The sequence below is a fragment of the Sapajus apella genome, unplaced genomic scaffold (genome assembly GCF_009761245.1).
Source record: "Sapajus apella isolate SASKATOON/1434 unplaced genomic scaffold, GSC_monkey_1.0 scaffold4, whole genome shotgun sequence".
Lineage (NCBI taxonomy): Eukaryota > Metazoa > Chordata > Mammalia > Primates > Cebidae > Sapajus > Sapajus apella.
Genome location: NW_022436944.1, coordinates 21,535,442 through 21,548,797, shown reverse-complemented (window position 1 = coordinate 21,548,797; position 13,356 = coordinate 21,535,442). Strand labels below are relative to the sequence as shown.

Below are 13,356 nucleotides of genomic sequence, written 5' to 3'. Positions count from 1 at the left end.
CCTAACAATCTCCAGCTTGAGGACACTGACCCGTAGGGAACATCCAGTGTAATTACAAGCATAAATGAGAAAACCGCCCAGACTGATGAAATGACTTAAGTGTTAAACAACTGGTTAGTGGCAGAAGTAGAATGAAATCAGAGCCTTGGCTAGCCAATTTATTTAGGTCTAGAACTCAGAGACGTATGAGAAAAAGTATACAACCCCTCCAAATTATCTGAATATCTACTAAGCCCCACACTCATTGTAGTTCTTAGTGTGAAATTACAACTTACATGATGTTTTCCTCCAGACCATTTGCCGTAATGCTCCATTTCTTCTACCAATTCATCACAGGCTTTTTCGGAAAATATGGGGAACCAAAAGACATCTGGACAGGGCTATAAAATATGCATCATCATTAGAAGACATAATAACTTCTGTGTCTTAATGGTCTAAATAGCTATTTTAATATGTGTAAAATAAAAAATCCTAAATGACTAGGAAACAGTTTTCTGTCATGATTTGACAGTATTTTTTTTTCTCGTGGTACATAAATAATGGTGCACCTCAGAATTGATGACATCTTACATTCTCAAAAATTAGGTATTAGCAATAGTTTTAAACACTAACCTAAAAGAGAATTCATTTTTTGAAGTTGTCTCTTTGAAAAGACTCTTTCAGAAAGACAGCCCAGATACTTCCAAAGAAAAGCTTTCACTGAAAGAGTTCTATATGAAAGATCTGTGAATGGTTCCTATTTTTAGTGGTTTAAGAAAGCTATGAATAACACTTAGGAGCATGCTTAAAATGCTAATTTCTATGTTCTACATTTTACAACTGCATGTTCCTTAAGGCTATTTAATCAGTAATTGAGTCATACAATTTTTACCTAAAAGATAGTTTCTCCACTTTCACATCTTCTGTGAAAGTAGTATTGCATTAATAGTATTTATTCTGGAAAATAACAGCAAAATTTTCTATGCTTTGTAATCATTATTAATACAAACCTGTTCAACTATATTTTCAGTGAAAATCTTTGAATAATCACGGTTTATATACTTTTCCTTCCAGTCCTATATAAAAAGAAGTACATATTAAAACAAATACCTTTATAAATACTTTACTGAAAAGTATAAAGCATATGCATTTTAGAAATTATTCAACCTATAAGTGATTATGTGTGGTGGACAAAATAGTAATTTTCAGAAACCACAGTATATAGTTTAATTTTTGCCTGATTCTGAGTATGCTTATGTCATTCTATGATGTACAAAATTTTTATTTATGAAATGTTGTGCCTCAGGATTTTAAAACTTAAGTAATCTTACAGTGAATAGATTTACACATTTTACAGGTGCTCCTTGTCTTGCGATGGGGTTATGTCCCAATAAACCCGTGGGAGGCTGAAATCACTCAATACCCTGATAAATAAATCCATCATAAATTTGAAAATTCCTATGTCAAGTCACCATAAGTTGAGGACCATCAGTATTTTAATATATATACACAGAGTAGGTAAAAAAAATGTGTGTTTAAAAGTAAAAGACAAGGAGCAAAATCCTACCAACAAATATGTAAAAATGAATTAGTGAATTAATTAACTAGGGTCTGTCTTATATGTCTCTAGTAAATTATTCTTACTTTTTTTGATTTTTAAATGAAATTTTTAAATATCTGCCTTCACTTCAGTCATTAATATTTATCAAGGAATAATCATGAGTTTACTAGCACTTTCACTTCTTTCAGTTACTAAAATTAAGGGATAAGGCTCTATGTTGAAAAATGGTTCCCCTTCATTCTAATTCATGAATTTGATCCTTTCTGACCAATCTCTGGCATAAAAGCCATATACGAAAATACCGTGACATTTTTTTCAATAAAAGCTAAATAATTACTTTATTGGTTCAAGTTCTGTATTTAAATATGGGTATTTATTAAAATATGAATATATCAAGATAGTGAGTGATATAAGTATCCAAAAAGATCTCTTCTTAGATTTAGAATATTTCTAGCAATTATTAATCTTTCTCTTTACAAAGTGCAAATATAGAAAGCCAGCAGGGAGGAAGTGAGACACAGGCTCAAAATAATCCCAATTGAAAGATGTTTAGAAAGTTATTTGCCAAAAAAAAAAAAAAAATTATATGCCTTAAATACATATTTTGAGGCTAGATTTTAGAGGGACTGAGTATTTATGTCATTATTTATGCCATTATTAGTTTTGCATCTATTTATATGTAACTCAAACATTTTTGATGTGGAGGAAACAAAGGTATCTTCATAATTTTAACAAATTTGATATTTACATAGTATATATGGATCAGATTTCTGTATAATCTCATTATTCCCTCTAATGAGTTTTCTGATTCTAAAATATGGGAGGAAACTGAATAATCATCAATAAGAAATAATTTTTACCTATAGTCTTTTATCTTGTGTATCAATACTGATTTTTCTTTAAGTAAAAAAAAAAAAAAATCCCCTAAAATTTTATCTTAGGGCATTAGTATTAACATTTCATTTTGGATCACCTTTCAAATCACTGAGCAAACTGTGACTTTATTAATTTCTTAGAAATTCTGATAATCATAAGCCTTTTTCTATGGGGTTTCCCTCATGAGGCACATGAATCAGGCTAATTTAACAGAGAGCAAAGAAAGTCATGGAAAGAAAAGCCATTCCTACTCAGTTCTGATGTTTTCATTGCTTACTTTCCAAAGACTTGAATTCTTACAGAAATATCTACAATTTAGAATATAATTTAGGACATCTTAACCAGGAACCTACTGTCACACAAGAAATCAAAAAATCCTAATGGTGAAGTGAAATATGGAATTCTACCCTCACAACTAAAAAACACCTCTTTTCAACTTTACTTCTGTGAAAGATGAAGACATGTGGCTAAAACAGAACAAAAATACTTCTAAAATAACAAAATGTCAAAAGATATTCTTTTCCTATTCAGAATATTCAGACTACTACATTTACTGTCCCCAGATCTCAACTATTCCTTCATAATAAAGGACAACTCTGATCGGGTGGATTGAGTCTGCAATTTAAAACTTTTACTATTGGCAAGGGGAAAATCATTACAGCGGTATTACAGATTTGATTGTTGAAGAGAGTATTTTCCCTTGAATAAATGTGCCACTTGGCTAACAGAAAAGATGTCCCTGTAAAACACAAAAGGAGCTAATTACTGTATGACTCAAATCTGTTAAAAAGAAGAACAAGAAAACAGATTTTAAAAGGAAATCGTTTCTTCAAGTTAAGACTCTCTTCATATGCTGAATAAGCTTTCTTCTGAAATGCTCTCTAGCTATCTTTGATGTACATTCATTCACAAAGCTGCCAAAAAATGATTTTAAAAATGTATTTTCTTAAACAAAAAATAACACTATTATAAATATGAGTTATTTGTAAACATGTTCTAAAATTATGATTAAAATTGGATGGTACTTTTGAATACACAAAACAAAAATATTAGAATATTGGGAAAGAACAAATTGATAATTATCTTCCCCAAACCTAATAACTGTCTTAATAAGAAAAATAGTTATTGGTCAAGTTTGGATCTACTCTATAGATCATAAAATATAATAATTATGTCATTATCATTTTTTTCTTTTTATTTACTTTTTAAAAAATATTTCAGCCTTTTGATTCAGGGACTATATGTGCAGGTTTGTTACAAGTGCATATTGCATGATGCTAAGGTTTAGAGTATGACCGATCCTATCACCAAGGTAGTGAGCATAGTACCTATTAGTCGTTTTTTCAACGCTTGTGCTCCTCCCTTCCTCACTCCTCTAGTCCCCATTGTCTACTATTCCTATATTTATGTCAATAAGTACCCAATGTTTCGCTCCCACTCATAAGTGAGAATATGCATTAATTCACTTAGGGTAATGGCCTCCAGCTCTATCCATGTTGTCGAAAATGATATAATATCGTTCATTTTTATGGTTGTATTGTATTCTATGGTGTATATGTACCACATTTTCTTTATCCAATACACCATTAATGAACACCTAGTTTGAGTCCATGTTTTTGCTACTGTGAATAGTGCTGCAATGTACAGATACAGGGGCATGTGTCTTATTGGTCAAATGACTTATTTTCTTTTGGATATATACCCACTAATGGAACTGCTGGGTCAAATGGTAGCTCTGTTTTAAGATCTTTGGGAAATCTTCAAACTGCTTTCCAAATTGCTAAACTTATTTACATTCAGACCAACAATGTATAAGCATTCCATTTTCTCCATAGCTTCACCCATATCTGTTGTTTTTTGACTTTTTAATAATAGCCACTCTGACTGGTGTGAAACAGTATCTCATTGTGGCTTTGATATGCATTTCACATTGTGTCATTTTTTAAAAGCCCCTAACTACATTTCATATTATTACCCAACTGATTTACAACCACTTAGAGTCATAGAAAAATAATAAATAAAGTTGAGTATGAAATACATACCACAGGATTTTCAAAAATCTGCCAGAGGTCATTGTTATAATGAGAAGTATTGTAATTAGCAGTAGATAATAGCCTTCCAAATTCATGTCTATTAGAAATGTACATAAACACACCCTATATGCCAGAAAATAACAGTATTAATCATAGAGGTAGGAACAAAAGTAAATTTAATCATAGGAAAACACAGAAGATATTTTCATTTTTATATTTCATTTATGAACATGCATTTTTAGTATTCATATAAAATGTGCATGTTTTAAAATAAGAAACTCAAACTTTGATCATTAATTCAGACACCACACAAAACTAGTAGATAAAACTGACACTCAACTGAAAAAAAGAATGAACTGTTTTTGTCCCTTTCTCATTGATCCTAGATGAAGACATCAGGGAAAAAATTCCTTTTGAAAGCAGAAATATTTTTGAGACACAAGTGCAATGAATTATACCTCTTTTGGCTTCTTTCCCTTTCAGAGAAAGCATCACATTTTTAAACAAGAATTCACTGCCAGTCATATTTCACCAGTCTGTTTCATTCCTTTCTTTTTCCAATGTTTAAAGACTAACACAAATGAGTCATGCATTAAAAAGGTAGATTTTAAAAAAACAGTCTCATATTCTTGCCCCAAACCAGACAAATGTGGAAAACACCATAAGGTAAGGTTGTTTCTTTTTGGACCTGTTTTAATGGTAAAAGAGTTAGTGATTAATAACTCAATGAAGTGCACCTAAACCTTACTGTAATCAAATCCTATTTTATACCTACTTCTATCCTCTTTCTCCGTTTAAAAAAGAAATAAAAACCTAAAAAAAGAATGAAAGGGACTTAGGTTTAACTTTCTCATCTGTCGACCATAAAATATAAATCAGCCCAAAGAACCAAGAGTTGACTGTCACACAAGACCCATGCCCAAGTCACATAACACACACACACACACACACACACACACACACACACACACACACACACACAAACAGATGACTAACTGATGAATACCAACATTTTACCAAGCTAAATGCAAATAAGGCTCTTAAAGAAACTTTACTGCTAGGCAACAGACTATATCAAATATTAAATAAACAAAAAGAAATAAAAATAACACCTTTGGGGGGCTGAGCATTTGGAATGTTTCCGGAGTAGGGGAGTCTTTTTCCCTTTGTAAAGTCTAAAATGAAGAGAAGCATTGGGTAAGTTGACCTGTACACCTGCTCTCTCAGGTATTCTTTGGTAAATAAAAATAATAGCAGCTGTTGATCAAAAGCTAACATTCTGAAATGTCCTTCACAGACAACATGCAGAACTAGCAAAGCTTATAGCACACACAAAGAAACATCTCCAGCTCTTTCAGCCCTTTCTTTTCTTTTCCTTTTTTGGGTGTGGGGGGTGGGGGTCAAACAAAGTCTAAGCTCATTCCGTAGCAGAACTTTCATTAGACACATAAGACAAAGGAAAAAATGAGTAAGAGAGGCCATTCCATGATGCGCTGTCAAGTCAAATTAGCCAAACATGAGCACAAAATACAATCACAAGTACTGAGGATATTCAATAATAACAATGCACATAGGTTTGTAGAGAAAACAAACATATTCAAACAACACATGCTTTGTTAAACTGAGAAAAAAATACTTGCCAACTTTTCTGATTTTTTCTTGAAATCACAATTGCTTGTATAAATTTGGAAATCAAAAATAAAATACCCTATCATTTCTAAAACCAAAAATCATATATATATGTTCTAAAACATATTTATACATTTTGAAAAAATATTTTCTAGTCATTTTAAGTTTTATAATGAAAGTATTTGTAGTACAGCAATGTATCATTAATATTTTATTTAGAGTAAATATACTACATATCTTAACCCTTCTACCAGTTTGGTAGTAAGAATCATGCTTTTTTAGAATGTGAAGTTAATAATAATTCTTAAAAGTTCATCCAGTTAGAGAAAATATGGACATTAATTTTAGAACAAAAATTGTCTTAAATATGGAATTATTATTTCATCAAAGCTTATCTAATTAATTTTAATTAGGTCAAATTTTCACTACAGAATTTCAAACTAAAGTAAAGATGTATTCTTAAAAGAGCAAAGTTGATTTGTAACAAATTCATCTTAATTACAGAAATCCAACTCTGTTGCCTATGAATTAGCCTGAGCACAAAAACTAACATTTTTCATTCCACTTCTACAAGTAAATGTTAAATTATCTCCAAAATTGCTCCCAAATTTTCAACATAGAACCAAAAAAATTGGCTAGTACTTACAAATTAGCAAGAAAAAGGGCATCAAAACACAGTGACATACCAACTGGTAAAGCAAGCCATCTTATAAGAACATTCAAACAAGCCATCATTGCATATCTTACCATTTCTCTAGCATTTCGACAAACAGCCATATCAGGATCCAGTTTATCACGAACAAAATAGTTCCTTTCATTCATCTCTGATCGGAGTGTCTTTCCTTTAATTAAGTACACATTAGCCATGTATGGGACATTCCATACTCCTCTGAAAGTAAAGAGAAGACATTCTTTTTTTTTTTTTCCCATTTATTTATTTTATTGCATTTTAGGTTTTGGGGTACATGTGAAGAACATGCAAAATTGTTGCATAGGTACACATGTGGCAGTGTGATTTGCTGCCTTCCTCCCCATCACCTACATCTGGCATTTCTCCCCTTGCTATCTCTCCCCAGCTCCCCACCCCCCACCGTCCCTCCCCTATTTCCCCCCAACTGACCCCAGTGTGTAGTGCTCCCCTCCCTGTGTCCATGTGTTCTCATTGTTCAACACCCGCCTATGAGTGAGAACATGCGGTGTTTGATCTTCTGCTCTTCTGTCAGTTTGCTGAGAATGATGGTTTCCAGGCATTTTTAAAATAAAGGTTTTGTGTTTAGACTTTGTACACATAAACAAACATTTGTGAATATACAAACATATTGAATGATATTTGCCCCATATATGTGATTACATTGCATACACTATAGCTAATGAGATTTAGGAGACAAACCACTGTCCCTTTGGATACATTTCAATTTTGGTTTGGTATCTGATTGGCATTTTTATTACAACTAATTGAGATATGACAGTTGTTATAGTTAGACTATTATATTCTGTTGTACAGAAGTTCTTTTTACTTAAAATTAAAGAATTTGATAGCATGAATCATAACATACAACCAGTACTGCACTACACCCAGCTCATACTGGTTCCCTAGAGTTAACTTTTAATGCCAAGTCCATGTTCAGTAATTACACATTGGAAACTTGAAATCAGCTATGGTAGAAGGACTTACACCAAACAAATGGACAAGCACTTTAAATCCGGGAATCTTCCACCTTCAAAAGCCAGTTGTTACACATTTACCAGCATACCACTGAATATAGCCTAAAATCCTCCAAAATTGTTTTATCTTACCATTCATTAAGCCATCGTAAATATTATACAGAAAACTGAAAATGTGAAGAAATACAGCTGGGAGTATATGAATGTTGGGAGGCTCTTTTGTAATTCATTCTTTCCCACATTTATAGTCTTACTCTGAACAAGACTCCATAAAAACTTGAAGAGAAGTTTTGCCTATAAGGCTGTGCCTTGCTTTCAGAGAACATTAAGGCAAGATCTTAACCAAGGAAATATAGTTAGATATTAAAAGAAATATGATATTGTGTCTTACTAGACCAGCCTCAAAGAGAAATGCCTTAAGGAGTACAGCAGTCCCCACCTTATGTGAGGGTGATACATTCCATGACCCCAGTGGATGACTGAAAGCAGATAGTACCAAACCCTACACATAGAGGACTATGTTTTTTTCTACACAAACATACTTATAATAAAGTTTAATTTATAAATTAAGTACAGTAAGACTAACAACAATAATAGCACAACTATAACAATATACTATAATAAAAATCAAATGAATGTTTACACTTTCTCTATCTCAACATATCTTCTTATTTTCAAACCACAGTTGACTTAAAACCATGGAAAGTAAAACCACAGATAAGGGGAACTGCTGTATACAATGTATCAGCTAAATTCAGAAATTAATATCTGGGGAATTATTCAGTGTTTCAAGTTATACACACACACACCTACACACACACACACACACACACACACACAAACACAAACACACAAAACGTTGCTCCTTCATGTAGCTTTTGGACATGAAGAGCATGCCGTATCAAAAGCTTCTACCATATTTTTTTCCTTACACTTTAGACGACAATGATAGGAGGTTGGACAGAAAAACGCCAATGCCTAAAGCAACCTGAAACATGAATCTTCCATTCTACTTCCACAAACTTTCATTTTGGATGTGCCCAAAGATACTATCAGGTATACTGTCTACACAACTCACACAGAGTCAATACAACTGGATTGAAACAACAGAATATGCTCTTACTAGTGTCTTCTCATCTACCATGCATTTTAATTACAGCTATCAAAAACCTTTATTGTATTTACATAATTCAAATTTAAGTTTTCTACACCACTTACTATTTTCACAACCAACACATCTTTTTACCAAACTCAACTGCTTGAAAAGAAATATGTGCCTTTTTTTCCCTAAATTTAAGAGCCCATTCTTTTAGTACTGAGAGAGTGTATTTCCTCTTTTTAATCAGGCTGACATGTTTGAGAACTAAGGCAAAGCACATAATGTCTTAGTTACTCTGGTCCATCATATGTATGAAAAATGAATGACATTCTTCACCAATATTACTTTAGCAAAACTATTTCAATTGTAATTAGTTTTAAAAATATCAACCATTGTCTCTGAAATAAATATAAATCATATACTTTTCAGCAAATATATTCTTTTCAATCTCTAGAAATGAAAAGCTAATATTGGTGAAGAAACTCATATTTAAAGCAGAATAATAGTTATTTCACACAAAAAACTCATGCAATCAGGAATACTGGAATCTTCTGGCTGTCAGTATTATTGTTGACTTAATTATAAATTTTAAAACCTATCAAAATAACCCTTAATTATAGTCATTAAAAAGTTAGTAGACAAAATCCCCTTTCCAAACTTTTAACTCAGGAGTATTACTCTTCTATCAACCATAATGTGAGTATGGTAACCACATATAATCTCTTAGTATTCCCCAAAGCAATGAGCTTGTTCCATTGAGGACCTGGGACTTTAAAAACATTTTTAAAAAATGTGAGTTTATATTGGTATTTCAGGATTCCAAGTGGTCTCAGGTTCTCAAATTCCCATTAACTACAAAGAAAAGAGACGAATACAAAAAAAAAATTCAAGTAACATTAACAAGACTACATCTTTAGATTATGGTATTTTATATTAAAATATTAAATCAAGTAACTTACACTCTATTTCCTTGAACAATGTCCACATAATCTTCAGATCGTGCATAGTATCCATCAGGACTCAACGCTCCCCAGAAATTGGACCATAGCTTTCCATGACGAGTTACAAGAGGAGCAATGATCTTTCTAAAGAGAGAAAGTGAGAGAGAAAAAAACTCATATAATTATTTATTTTTAAACTACCACAGAATTATGTATTTTGGGCTTTGCATGACACATAACACAATAAAGCTCATTTAACATACCTGCAGTTAATAAAAACAGAATAAGGATATTCTTTCCCAACATCTTTGCTTAAATAAGTATATTGCTAATTTTCAATCATATTTCTTAAAAAAGAGTAACAAAGGAAAAAGTAATTGAAAATGCCAATGAACACATAAAAATGACTTTCAAAAACGCCTTACACCCAAAAGAAGGAAAGTACTTTAGTTTATTTATTTAATTATATTTAATTATATTTAAATTTAAGTATTTCAGAACCTATAGTAAATGAAACCAAATATTTTCATTGTCACTGGGCAAACAACAGCCCCTGGTGCATTTAAGGCACTCAATTAGTATTTGTTGAATGAAAAAAAATGAATGATGATTAATTGAGACATTTGTAAACAGGCAAGTTTTCCTGTAATTAGGATTCAAATTATTTAAGTATGTTTCCAGTTTTCCATGACTTTTAAAAATGACTTGTGATTACATTAACTAGTCCCAGGAACACTGAAGTTTCCTTTAAATATTTCAGAAAACAAATTTATGGAACAACTATTCTCCACCAAAAAAAAAACTATTTCACAATACCTCTATCTTGTGAAGGCCAGCCAGGCCCTTTCTATTACATGCATAAAAGTGAAATGAAATAAACACACATCATGCAAAATAATAAATTTTGGTTTATTCTTCCAAATTCCTACTAAACTATTAATCAGAAACACATGTTTTGTTTTATTTTGAATACCTACAATATTATAAATAATAACCTAAATTAGAAACTACATATATTAATTTGGGAAATAATTCAATAACTGACAATATCAAATATTTAATTTAAAAAGAACTTGTTATTTATAATCCCAGCTGCCTCCTCAAAAGGGTTAAACCAACAAATTCGGGAAACCAAAATCTATCTGCTGTGTATCTCAATATTTTTGTGAATGAAAATGTAAAGATGACAGCTGAAGAACAACTCATATTATTATACAATTTAAGTAGTAAAATTTAGAGCAAGGGAGCAAATAGAGATAGGAAGAGGAGAAGAAAAAAGAGCTGATGAGAAGCTAGAAAGGCACATGCCCAAGATGTGTCGCATCTCTTTCTCTACCCTTCAGTCAAATCTACTAAATCGTGCAACATTCCTGGCATATGTGAATAGCTTATGGAAACCACATGTTTAGATACAGAAGTATTACATAAACCTAAAATTTTGATAACTAACAGAAATCCATGGAGACATAGCCTGAGTTTTACTCTTTAAGAGGGAAGGGCCCCAGATGGCAGGTAAGCTCCTTATGAGGGAATTGTTATTTCTTTTAGAAAATGTTTAATATTAAGGAGGATATATGTCAAATACATAACATAAATTCATTAGTTAACTAAGATAATAATAAATACCTAAATCATAGAGCCATAAAATGAAAATATCTAAATACCATTAAAAAGCACATCTGCATTACACACTATAGCATTTCAATCAAATTAAGAGAAAAAAATGCAAATTCGAGAAAACAGTACTGAACTATACTAGGTTTCAAGAGTTACAAATCATATACTATCTCATATCTCTAGGGTATCACAACTGCTTTTCCTTCCCAAATGATCAAAACCTCATTCATATGCTTTGGAAAATGACCTATAGACAGTTAACTTAGAAACTAAGCATCTATAACACAGCTATACAGTTGGGCTGTATATACAAGATTGCTACAGAGAGGCCTTAGATTTTGAAGTAAAAACTAAATTCTCAAATTCTCAAATTCTAGTGACATATACATATAGATATTATATATAGGGTGAGTTAACACTATATTTCCCAAGTATTTTTACTTAGCAAAATAAAAACAATCATTCTAACATTTTGTCTGCTAAACATTCTATTTATTATGAGAAATAATGGTGTTAAAACATGTAGTTACAATACCTGGCACTTAATAAAACTTGTTAAAGGTGAGCTCTCAGCAGGAGTAGTAAAAATATTATTAGTAATATTAGCAGTAGTATTGACAAAGATTGGTATCATTGTAAGTTGATATACATGGTGTCTTTTTCCCATGTCAATTGGGTTAAATGAGTAAACAATCACTGTTCAATGATAATTAGTTCAATAGTAAATAAAGCTACAAATATGAATGTGGGATGATTTGTACCTCTGAAATTTCTTTCTGATACTAAAGACTACAACTCTGTATGCAGTAACTATTTTGGTCAGAAGTTTTGAGAAATTCTACTTTAAAAATATCTATAGAGGATAAAACAACTCTAAATTTTAGTATCAGATATATCATAATTTCACCTACCTTTAAACAGCAAAATAGGCCAAGTAATTGTATTCGTGATTATAACTAACATTAAATAGTTGTAGATGGTATTCAGGTTGATTTCTACGACTTCTTTAAATGAAAAATAATTAAGTAGAGCATAACTAAGTTATCTCAATTTACTAAACATGCAATAACTACAGTATGTTCACATCAGTATGAAAATGATCATTTTAATAATAAATTGACATTGAATTTTTACAGTACCTGTTTTGTTCAATCAAAATTTTTAAAGTCCTTGGATTTGTCAAAACAACATCTGCATCCACACTAAAGTAATAATCACAATTTTCATCCTGACGGCAAAAGTCCCTGACATTGAAAAAGAAAATGAAATAGGCGTGAGATATCTTTAATCTTAAATTTCAAAATGGTCAATTTAACACAGGTATTCACAGGGAGATCACCTCCAAAATTTTAGGCCAATTGCAATATATTTTCAAGCCACTAAATATTTTAAGTCATAAAACGTCCACATATCAAAATGTTTTTGCATACATTACACACACACAAATACAACTAGTATATCCCACAACTCAGTTTTAAATGAATGTTGGAGATGTAAGTATATGGCTTTTCAGGTATTAATATTTTTAAAACTTGATTTGCATGATTTTTCTAAGATAGTTATTCCTCTGCCTTCTTACCAAAGTCAGTGATTATGTTTGCTTTCCCTGGTACAGTCTGTAATGTTATCATCAGGAATATCAAGGAATGAACAACTTGAGATACCAGATGACATTTGGGTTATCAGCTTCCTACCTCTCAGCTCCCCTCCCCGCCCCCTCACTGCGGGTACCAGTTAGCACTTTTTGCTGTTGTCAGTGTGTGTCTCCACACCACATTTGTTCCAAGCAACTGTCACACAAAATACCAGACAGGAACGCTTGGTACAATCACGAAAAAAATTAAAGAAAATGTGTTTTGATTTTGGACCCAGAGGATTCTCCAATGAATAAATTACAGAATGATTATTAATAACACCAGTTTGGTTTTTCAGGGGCCTATTTTCCGTCTATCCCTA

At 31.7% G+C, this 13,356-nt stretch overlaps 1 protein-coding gene and 1 long non-coding RNA gene across 4 annotated transcripts in view; both read right to left on the bottom strand.

Moving 5' to 3' along the window:
* Positions 1–13,356, bottom strand: part of PLOD2 (procollagen-lysine,2-oxoglutarate 5-dioxygenase 2) — a 95,932-nt gene that overhangs the window by 11,567 nt on the left and 71,009 nt on the right. For 2 of the 3 annotated variants that reach the window (XM_032264139.1, XM_032264146.1), the window contains exons 11-17: positions 12,540–12,644; positions 9,802–9,927; positions 6,826–6,967; positions 5,562–5,624; positions 4,459–4,572; positions 990–1,055; positions 276–380 (exon numbers count right to left, since the gene is read on the bottom strand). In XM_032264139.1, coding sequence (XP_032120030.1) covers positions 276–380; positions 990–1,055; positions 4,459–4,572; positions 5,562–5,624; positions 6,826–6,967; positions 9,802–9,927; positions 12,540–12,644 — 721 coding nt within the window. The remainder of the gene's footprint in view (positions 1–275; positions 381–989; positions 1,056–4,458; positions 4,573–5,561; positions 5,625–6,825; positions 6,968–9,801; positions 9,928–12,539; positions 12,645–13,356) is intronic. The other variant, XM_032264152.1, reaches the window with a different exon arrangement.
* LOC116540602 lies at positions 7,326–9,795 on the bottom strand. The gene is made up of 2 exons (XR_004264513.1): positions 8,593–9,795; positions 7,326–8,552 (listed from the first exon to the last, which is right to left on the bottom strand). It is a non-coding gene; the product is annotated as an uncharacterized LOC116540602 (long non-coding RNA).